The sequence below is a fragment of the Limulus polyphemus genome, unplaced genomic scaffold (assembly GCF_000517525.1).
Source record: "Limulus polyphemus unplaced genomic scaffold, Limulus_polyphemus-2.1.2 Scaffold7926, whole genome shotgun sequence".
Taxonomy (NCBI): domain Eukaryota; kingdom Metazoa; phylum Arthropoda; class Merostomata; order Xiphosura; family Limulidae; genus Limulus; species Limulus polyphemus.
This window is the reverse complement of record NW_013673536.1, coordinates 12,989-23,726: the sequence shown is the minus strand read 5'-3', so window position 1 is coordinate 23,726 and position 10,738 is coordinate 12,989. Positions and strand designations below refer to the sequence as shown.

General features: G+C 36.2%; 1 protein-coding gene across 1 annotated transcript in view; it reads left to right on the top strand.

Moving 5' to 3' along the window:
* Positions 1-629: 629 nt before the first annotated feature.
* LOC106474974 (vitellogenin-3-like) overlaps positions 630-10,738 on the top strand; it is a 19,092-nt gene continuing 8,983 nt past the window's right edge. The window contains exons 1-18 of the mRNA XM_022403224.1: positions 630-669; positions 920-940; positions 1,908-2,071; positions 2,243-2,386; positions 2,742-2,912; positions 3,399-3,656; positions 4,132-4,271; positions 4,541-5,134; positions 5,470-5,638; positions 6,040-6,243; positions 6,404-6,640; positions 6,863-7,080; positions 7,441-7,532; positions 7,639-7,763; positions 8,171-8,438; positions 8,589-8,823; positions 9,008-9,299; positions 10,220-10,435. Of these exons, the coding sequence (XP_022258932.1) occupies positions 630-669; positions 920-940; positions 1,908-2,071; positions 2,243-2,386; positions 2,742-2,912; positions 3,399-3,656; positions 4,132-4,271; positions 4,541-5,134; positions 5,470-5,638; positions 6,040-6,243; positions 6,404-6,640; positions 6,863-7,080; positions 7,441-7,532; positions 7,639-7,763; positions 8,171-8,438; positions 8,589-8,823; positions 9,008-9,299; positions 10,220-10,435 (3,588 nt within the window). The remainder of the gene's footprint in view (positions 670-919; positions 941-1,907; positions 2,072-2,242; positions 2,387-2,741; positions 2,913-3,398; positions 3,657-4,131; positions 4,272-4,540; positions 5,135-5,469; positions 5,639-6,039; positions 6,244-6,403; positions 6,641-6,862; positions 7,081-7,440; positions 7,533-7,638; positions 7,764-8,170; positions 8,439-8,588; positions 8,824-9,007; positions 9,300-10,219; positions 10,436-10,738) is intronic.

Sequence of the window (10,738 nt, the reverse complement as noted above, 5' to 3'; positions counted from 1 at the left end):
TTATAAATGGTTTAACTGTTTCTAATGTTATCTTTGTAAATGGTAAAACTATTTCTAATGTTATCTTTATAAATGGTTTAACTGTTTCGAATGTTGACTTTATAAATGGTTTAACTGTTTCGAATGTTGTCTTTATAAATGGTATAACTGTTTCGAATATTGTCTTTATAAATGGTTTAACTGTTTCGAATGTTGACTTTATAAATGGGATAAATGTTTCTATTGTTGCTTTAATTTCGTTAAGACACATTTTTGAATTCAGCTTGTATGAACTTGCTTTAATTATATTGCCATCCATCGACTCTTACATCTGGTGAACTAAATCTTATTAACTTCTACAAAATATTCAGAAAACTAAAGTATTATTAATATACAACATAGTTCAACAGTTAAAATTTGCATTAGAAAAAACAAACTCTACCAGCTATAGATGTCACATGCCTCAGAAACTAATATCAAATTAAGCCTTAACCTTCATATAACCCTACTGTCTTAACCTTGAGTTTTCTAACGGTCAAGGATGTGTGACGTTAATGAGGGAAAGGCATAGATTGGTTGCTGACAATCAGTAATTTCCTATAAAAAGGGGATTCCATTTTTGAGAGAGTATCCCTTGTCCTGGTTTCAAAATGAGGGTAGCACTAGGGATAGCTCTCTTTTTTCTGTTGGGTAAGTACTTATTTAATATTGGTCTTAGTTTTAGTGTGATTTTAATTTAATATAGAAAAAATGTCATTGATACCTCAGAAAGCACAAATAAAATATCAATAGGAATAACTTTTTAATAAAGAAAAGAGGTATTAATTAAAATGAAACAAGTATTAAAACTCTTAGAAAACAGCATCACATTTTTTAGACTTTCAAATTTCGTTTTGAATTGGTTTTGGGGTTTCTAACAGAATGTTTGTTTCGTTTTCAGCTTCTACCAACGCCAGACTTGGTATGTACATTTACGATTTCTTATTCGTCAGAACTACAAGTTAAAAACTGTCTTAAACTGAAAATGTATCCACAGTAGATGTGTACCAGATTTCTTTTGATTTGATAACATTATGACTACAGCAAAGTTAAGAAAACTCGTATTTCCAGTACTGTAGTATATTTAAAGATAAAAATAGGCTTATAAACTTCACTTTTGTTGATAAACATTTAAGCTGCTGGGTTATCACTCATATCCACCATATTAATATCTAATACACCATTCTGCCGACAGGAAAAGCTACCAACGTTCATGAATGATAATTTCTACAACCGATACAAAGTTGTACATTACCATTACTAAGATGAGCCTATTTGTTTCACAACGGTTTTTAAATAACGACTTACGGTACTTAAATAACTGTTGATAACGGAGGACCTACGGTACTTAAATAACTGTTGATAATGGAGGACCTACGGTACTTAAATAACTGTTGATAACGGAGGACCTACGGTACTTAAATAACTGTTGATAACGGAGGACCTACGGTACTTAAATAACTGTTGATAACGAAGGACGACCTACGGTACTTAAACAACTGTTGATAACGGAGGACCTACGGTACTTAAATAACTGTTGATAACGGAGGACCTACGGTACTTAAATAACTGTTGATAACGAAGGACGACCTACGATACTTAAATAACTGTTGATAACGGAGGACCTACGGTACTTAAATAACTGTTGATAACGGAGGACCTACGGTACTGTGATTTTCAAAACTTGACAAGTAAAATAAGCTTCGGGGTTAAACAGCTTTTATAAGCGTATTTCTAGTAAGAAACGTCAATAACATTAACAGATTTTCATCTAAAGTAAAGTTAACTTCTTGAGCTTATTTCTAGTAGGACTTCTACTGGAGGACTGCGTGTATGTAGATGAAGAACTATTCAAAGAAGAAAAGTGAAACTTTTTGTTTTTTTCGCAGAAGTCCATTCAGGTCAGCTGTACCGGTACGTGTACCGAGGTCGTCTTTTGTCTGGCATCCCAACACTATCACCTCAGTTCTCTGGTCTCGAGATCCTAAGTGACCTTCTAGTCCAACCGTACCCATCCACGCTGAGTTCTGGACAGAAGGATTATCTAGTAAAGGTGAGTGTTGTGGTCCTTTTCCATTTTGACCATAAAATATAAAAAAAATGGTTAGAAGATTATAATATAAAATGACGTGTGTTTGGATTAAGTCACTTTTGGCCCACCCAGAGTTCATTACAAGCATTGGACGTAATCACTTTTGTGCAGATCTTTTTTTTTTTGTTTCAGCTTGACAATATTCAAGTTGCGAAGCTACTGCATAAGGTAATTCCGGATCCCTATTTTGCTGATATCCCGAAAGATTTCTCTCATTCATCGGATTACGAGAAAGTTTTGGGCAAACCTATCCGGGTCACCTTGCAGGATGGTTTGGTAAGTCATCCTTCTTGTGGAACCATGAAGTACAAAACACGAATCCATTTTTTCTGGTTGTACTTTCACGAACGTAGCTACTGACTTATCCAGTCTGTGAATAATATAACTTCTGTCTGTTATTTCTTATAGCTATGGACTTCACTAATTTATGATTTCTTATTCGTTCTGATTTATGAATTAGGTGATTTTTCATAGCTACTGACATCGTCAGTATTTCATTTAACAATTGATTTATCTAGCCTGTAATTTATCATAACTACTGATTTTTCCAGCGGTAGTCATAGCTACTGACTTCTCTTGTCTGTAACTTGATATAACTATTGATTTATGAATAGTGAACATGTTTTCTTAGGTCACAAGTTTTGAAGCAGACAGCACTGAACCAACTTGGTCTTTGAACATCAAGAAAGGAATTCTAAGCTTGTTGCAGGTTAATTATGGTAAAATAACCACCCAAGAACTGAGTTACGACAACTACAGGTCAAGAGTTCACGTTCGTCCTGAAGTTTTCAGTGTTTATGAGGTAAGGTTTCTTAACAAACTAAAAACATAATTAGGCCTCTTAGTGAAACCTTTAAAACCCACGAAAACCTTGATTTTCATTCTCATCCTTTATATGCATTCAAAACAGACCAAAAACTCATTTAAAATCTATACATTTGAATGTACATTTATGTTTTTAACCAAATTAATACTGCAAAAAATATGGTTAAGTATGAAATGAAATTTCTCTATTACTATTTGTAGAGTCGATATGCGCGTGCTGGAAGTATCTGTGCTCATTATTTTAAAACCAATTAAAGAATTTTAAGAAATATTTCACCAATTCCAAGAATCAAAAGGTATTTTATGAACAGTATTTCAGAAAATATTTATTTTGTTTTAACAAATATTAAAATATATGAGTCATTCAAAATTTTGCTATAAAACAGACATATAATATAAAACTCTTTAATTATAACTTAACTCTTAGTAATGAGTTAGTCCTAAAAGGGGTTTCGTTCCCTAGGACGGAATCGGGGGCGTCTGTGAAACTCTCTACACAGTTGACTCCGTTTACAGTCCTGACGTTCCCGTGTATGATAATGTACTCAACATCACCAAGCTGAAGAACTACAAGAACTGTGTTAAACGACCTTTGTTCGGACATGATAACCATGCCATCCGAGGCTGCCCATGGCTCTGTTCACACGAGAAATTATCAGAAACCGAACCTGAAGGTGTGGAGAAGAAGAGGTCATGTCGCTGTTCAACTGGATATGAAATCGTTAGTACAGGTTTCTGTTGTGTGGAATTCAATTCCTTTAGTGTAGTATAAGAACTACGGTGCTAGGTTATTATATTATTTAATTTGAAAATGAGGTTAAAATTTTTTATAGTATTTTACAATATATGATAGCAACATGATATATAGATTAAAGGTAAAAAGTTAGTTTATCATATATTTCTAGAACGATAACACTAATAATTATTAAACAATTTTTACAATGACGAATTTTTAAGTAATAAGACTTCCTAAACTATTAACATTGTTAAATAGTACACCATTTCTAGAATGATGCAGTTGATGCGTAATAAACTATTTCTACAAAGGTGACATTGTTAAGTTAATACAATCTATTTCTAGAAACGTGACATTGTTAAGTTAATACAATCTATTTCTAGAAACGTGACATTGTTAAGTTAATACAATCTATTTCTAGAAACGTGACATTGTTAAGTTAATACAATTCTATTTCTAGAATGATGACATTGTGAAGTCCTTTGTGTCTACAAAGTACAACATCAGGGGCACAGTGAGCAAGCCAACATTAGAAAGTGTTCTAAGTGACGGCAAGTCGGTTATCAGTATTGATGGAAGTGACGTAGTAGTGTTAGCTCAGTAAGTACTGAAATTTTATAGTTGCTTTTTTAAACACGCTGATGAAAACTCGTCACCCCTTCCCCAATTCCTCTCCTTACTGGGGGGTCCACCAGAGTTATCTGAACTAAACTCCACTAATAAATATAAAAAACCTGAAAGATTAGATATTACATGTGCATAACTGTCATTGGAATGATCGAACTGCTAAATAATCGGAATAATGAGACCGATATCGATTAGAAATCTTGTGAATTTCCTGTATTAATAATTACACTTACAATTTCCAGCCAAAATCTCACCCTGCATTCGGTGGAGCCAGTTCGAGAGATTTCCACAGAACAGTACCGACCAATTAAACACACCAGCTTGACCTACGTGCTGCCGGAATCCCGAGAAGGCGTCCCACAGTCCAATATCTACAAGCCAACTTTATCGAATCGTCCCACAGAATCTGCTCGCTATCCCCGTGACTATCTCCGTCACAGACAGCTCACCTATCGCATACCAAGCATCTTCCAGCATTCTGACTTCCAAAATCAGGAGTTCGTGAAATCTGAGGATTTTCGGCCAAAACAATTTATCGAAGAACCTTATTCTCGACAATATCATTCCTCGGAAGACACCTTGGACATCCCTTACTTGTCTGTTGCAGGGCCTATCGATCGCCGGGAGATGCGAGACACCGCTCGGGACATTCTGGAAAGTCTGACCGTTGACGTTTTACGTGGAGACCTTTCAGTATCAGATGTTATTTCATTCAAAGTCCTGAATCTGGTTAATGCTCTGTCTGTCCTTAAGGTTGATGACTTCCGAGCTCTGTTCCGGGAAGTGCTTGCGGTTGAGCGGAAGTACGGACTCACAGAAAGGGAACAAGTTAAGAGGTGAGAGAAAACTCTGAATTTTTAATCTCGCCAATAATCACACGTTACTTATTTCTAGTCCTGAAATTTAGGTGAAATGTTACCCTGGTTCCCGTTTATCGGTTGCTTCGCGCAAAAAATCTAACTGACTTAAATCTACATAGTTATTCGGATAAATAAACAAACTGACCTAAGTGTACATGGTTACTTCGGACAAATAAACAAACTGACCTAAGTCTACGTGGTTACTTCGGGCAAATAAACAAATTGACTTATGCCTAAACTTATATAGTTAGTACTCTTTGTAAGAAACACAATAGTTTCGGTGCTGAGAGTTTTGTGTTTTTTTTTTTAAGGAAGTTGTTGCTTGATTCTCTTCCCCTCTCCGGAACCAATGATGCTGTTCTAGTGATCAGACATATTATCGAGAAAGGCCTCGTCACTGACTTCGAAGCGCGGGAGCTTGTAGAAGGTCTGCCAAGAAACATCGTATATCCAAATGAACGAACCATCCAGGCCTTATATGTAAGTTATAGTTTTTATAAGAACTTAACCTACATAATATACAGAGAATATCATGTTTAAGAGACAGTTTCAGACAGATTAGACAAAGAAGATTGGTGACTTCTCTGGACTGTAGCTTGAGACGTTAGCCAGATGTAGTCCCCAGAAGTCTCCAATCTAGAAATAAAACCAGAAACACAACATCGAACACAAAGTAGGCCTAGCAGAAAATAAGTAGTTATTAGCGGAATTGGTTGTTAACTTCTAACATCTGTTTCATATAAGTTGCTGTCAACTATTAGGTTTAGTGCTACTCTTTAAATACAAATAGGGCAGGATATTGCTAAGATGTGAAACGTTCGATATTTTAAAAACTTTATAGAAATATCGCTCACTGATAAAAGTTCTAATATCTTCTCCAGGAACTGACCCAGATTCAAAAAGTCCAGTCAAATCGATTTCTTTTGAGCTCAACATTCTTAGCCTTTGCCAGACTTGTTCGTGACGCATGCGTCGTTAGTAACTTACAGCATGACAAGTTAGAACCAAGAAGAGGTCTTCCACAAGAAGAATATGACCCTAAAGCTCCCCTGTGTAGACTAGACATTGTTAAAGACTATATAAAGGTAAGTGGAGTTAATACATTTTACTTACAACAACTGTCTAGAAATACTATTTATAATATCCAATATTTCAACAATAAGTATCCAAAAACACTATTTTTCACTGCCTGTGATATGATCATTTTTAGGCACATTCTAATTATTTGTTTTTCTTTTCACGTAGAAAATCAGTTTACTCCTTGAATCTTCTCAAGATTTCCACGAGAAAGTAATCTACATCGAGACACTGGCTAATATCGGCCACCCCTTGACTTTGGAATACCTCAAACCTTACTTCATTGGACAGTCTCCTAGTTGTCTGAGGCTTAGAAATGAGAGAGATCCAGTGGCAACCTGTAACTACCTTCGTCAAGTCACTATCTACACCTTGCACCATCTTGTTATCCGAGATCCAGAGGTGGTAGGTGTTGCTTTCGTCTGAATATAACTTCATATTAATATACTGTATCTAATACTTTTTTTCACCTCAATCAAAATTTTAAAGACAAATATTAATGTCTGTGTTGTGGAAGCCCCATTTCAGCACAACCACAGAAGGGATCGAACTTTTCACACGACTGCCCTATCAGCTAAAGGGTTAACTCGGTAACTGTTATCAGTAAACGTTTTATTTGTGTTCCAGGTGTTGCCGCTAGTTACTCCAATCTTCTTCAACACGGCTGAGCCTTATGAAGTCCGAATCGCTGCCTTCACTGTGATGCTCTTTACCAATCCTCCTCTGCCTCTTCTCGATCAGATCGTCACACGCCTGTGGTTAGAAGAGAACAAACAGGTGGCCCACGTGGTGTACACCTCTCTCAAGAGTCTGAGCAACACCACCATACCTTGTTTCCAGTACCTGTAAGTATCTGAGTTACATTACCATCTCTTGCTTCAGGTTAACTTTCTGTAGTCACTTGAACCACCTCAAGAGTCTGAGCAACACCACCATACCTTGTTTCCAGTACCTGTAAGTATCTGAGTTACATTACCATCTCTTGCTTCAGGTTAACTTTCTGTAGTCACTTGAACCACCTCAAGAGTCTGAGCAACACCACCATACCTTGTTTCCAGTACCTGTAAGTATCTGAGTTACATTACCATCTCTTGCTTCAGGTTAACTTTCTGTAGTCACTTGAACCACCAAACAATAGCTGTTATTATTTTTCAAGCACTAAGCAGGCACTTGATTTTATGTTCGTGTTTTCTTTTCTTCTCTAGAGCTCAGAAGATTCGTCGGGTAATTGGCGGAATTAAACCTTTTGATTTGGGGCTCAGTTATTCATTTCTGAAAATGTCTGAATTCAATGACAGTAAGTTGAATATCAAGTAAATCTATAATAAACCCGTCCTTAAGTAGAATGTCAATTAACTAAGGATTTTATTAATGTAGAAACTGATATTAGACATTTCTTTCAGTTCCCAGAGACTACAGCTTCAACATGCTCTACCAGTTGACTCACAGTAACGTTTCCACAATCCCCAGAGTAGGTTTCTTCAACATAATGCAAAACACTGGCCCTGTTTGGGATTTCCCAGTCCAGGTGAGATCACCGCCCTCTCGTATCTTTCATTTTAAATTCAAATTCCTTTATTGGTTCAGCCTGAGGGCTTATTCTGAGTATCCATTGATTAAGTTGTAAGTCTAAGGGCTTATGATGCTATAAATGTGGTTTCAATACCTGTGATGGGCACAACATACATAGCCCATTGTGTAAATATATGTTTAACAACAAACAATAAGCAACGTGAAAATTTTAAAAATCCACATATTTAGTGACATTGAAGAGTGTACACGAATTTCATATGTTTGACAATATTGAGGAACATTGTTACTTGTACGCTTTTTATATACTTACTAAAATATTGCACCTAAAAACAATAAAACAAGGTGTCGAGATTATAGTGGGAACTATGAGGTTCTTGACATTTTTATGTGATTTCTCTTTAGCTGTCAATCGTAACTCAAGGCTTGGAACAGGTCTTCGACAGGCTGGTAACCCGTAGCGAGATCCTCTCCGAACTCTCTACCATTCTGTTTGGTCCTACGAAATTAGGAGTGGAGAGGCTGCACGAGCATTACGAAACACTGAGGAAGAAGTTAAACGTGGTTCTACGAGAACCGGAGGAATTAAAGATTAAAGTCCTTTTCCAACTCTTTGAGAGGACTTCCTTATACACCTTTGACAAGGAGCACGTGACAGAGATACTGCAGAGTGGTAAGATATCATTTTAAGGTGTATCTAACGGAGATATCTTAGTCTTGTTATAACGGAGACATTTCACCCTCATTACACTCATTTATTTCACTGAGAAGTTAAACACTGATTTATAATAAACATCTTTAATAAAATTTTCTTACTCAACAGCCATCCAGTTCTACAAAGAACTAGAGCAACAGATACACTCAGGAGTTCCTGGACATTACATCAAGGTAGTCATGCCTGCCTCCTCCTTTAATATTCTACCTTCAGAGATTGGTTTCCCTGTCTTCTTAATCAACCAAAAGCCAATCATATTTTCTGTTCGTGTGCGCGACATTCGTGTTCAAACCACAACAAGTGGCTTTCGCCCTAGGACAGTTGGTGTGGAGGTCCAACCCACGTAAGTCCTGACTCTTTTTCCTCGACAAATATTAGAGCTATATCTCTATATTTTAATGTTGTTTGTGAATTGAGCTTTATTACAAACTTAGCTTGCGTTGCTAATTATTAAAAGTGAAATTATATTTTATGCGAAGACGAATTTGAGATTGTGTGAATAAAAACTTCACATTCTTTCTGACCAGGGTCCATTATTCTTCTAACGTTTTTGGAGGGTTTATCGAACCTCTAACACAAACCAGTTACGGAAGTAGCCTAGTCAAAAGATACCACGTGACGCTTCCTCTGAACATCAGTCTACAACTAGATGTCCGCAGCAATACTTTACGACTAAACATCCAGCCTAGACTCACGAACATCTTCTACCATAAGTCAGACGCTTTTACCTTTGTTCGGAAGGCTGTCTTGGCTCTGCCACCAGAGGAACACTACCTCGGAGATGTCGTACCAATTAGAACTTTACCGACCCCTCTTAAGGTACGTAGTTACACTTTCTAAATTTTACCGATCCTTCTTTAGTGACGTATCCACAGTCTCTAAGATTTACCGATCCCCTTTATTTACACTCTCTAAACTTTATCGATTCATCTTAAGGTACGTATTCCCCACTCTCTACACTTTACCAATCCCTCTTTAGTTACGTATCCACTTTTTCTAAACTTTACCAATCCCTCTTTAGTTACGTATCCACATTTTCTAAACTTTACCAATCCCTCTTTAGTTACGTATCCACATTTTCTAAACTTTACCAATCCCTCTTTAGTTACGTATCCACATTTTCTAAACTTTACCGATCTCTCTTTAGTTATATATCCCCATTTTCTAAACTTTGCCGATCCCTCTTTAGATACATATTCACATTTTCTAAACTTTACCGATCCCACTTTAGATACATATCCACATTTTCTAAACTTTACCGATCCCTCTTTAGTTATATATCCACATGTTATAAACTTTACCAATCCCTCTTTAGATACATATCCACATTTTCTAAACTTTACCGATCCCACTTTAGTCACATATCCACATTTTCTAAACTTTACCGATCCCTCTTTAGTTATATATCCACATGTTATAAACTTTACCAATCCCTCTTTAGATATATATCCACATTTTCTAAACTTTACCGATCCCACTTTAGTCACGTATCCACATTTTCTACATTTTACCGGTCACACTTTTTTTCCCGATATAGTTTTCATCCAATGATTTTTTCTTTACTGTGACACATTGACGACATGTTTATAAGTCGAATTAAAATGACTATTGTAAAGTATTCAAATTCATCTTTGTCATAACCTGCTATAATTATATATCTGTTGAATTAATCATTAAAACAGGTTTGTTTGTTTTTTTACTTCTTATGTCATTTGTAAGATAAAACCATTATATTTTAGTACGATGAGAGATACGGCCAAGACATCTTTGGACTAGGGATCCGTGTACAGGGGGAGGCGGAAACCATTTGGTCTGACCTTCCATTCTATCTCAGTCCCACAAGCCAAGAGAAGGGTTACTTAGCTGGCTTGGTGGAAACCTTCAACAATCCTGGCAACAGATACCGTGAATTCGTCGTCTCGATTGAGTCAGACCACCAGACTCCAATCTATGAGGTTAGAATTTAACATGATAAGTATAATTAGGAAATAGTCAGTATTTACCAATAAAGTTACAGCGCTGTTTATGACATATTTTATAAACCGTTTTCATCTATTTTATTAATATATTTCGGTCTTTTGTGAGACTTTAAACCAATATTAAGATTATATTACCTTTGGCCTTGTGTGAGACTTTAAATCAATATGGAGATTATATTACATTTGGCCTTGTGTGAGACTTTAAATCAATATGGAGATTATATTACATTTGGCCTTGTGTGAGACTTTAAATCAATATGGAGATTATATTACATTTGG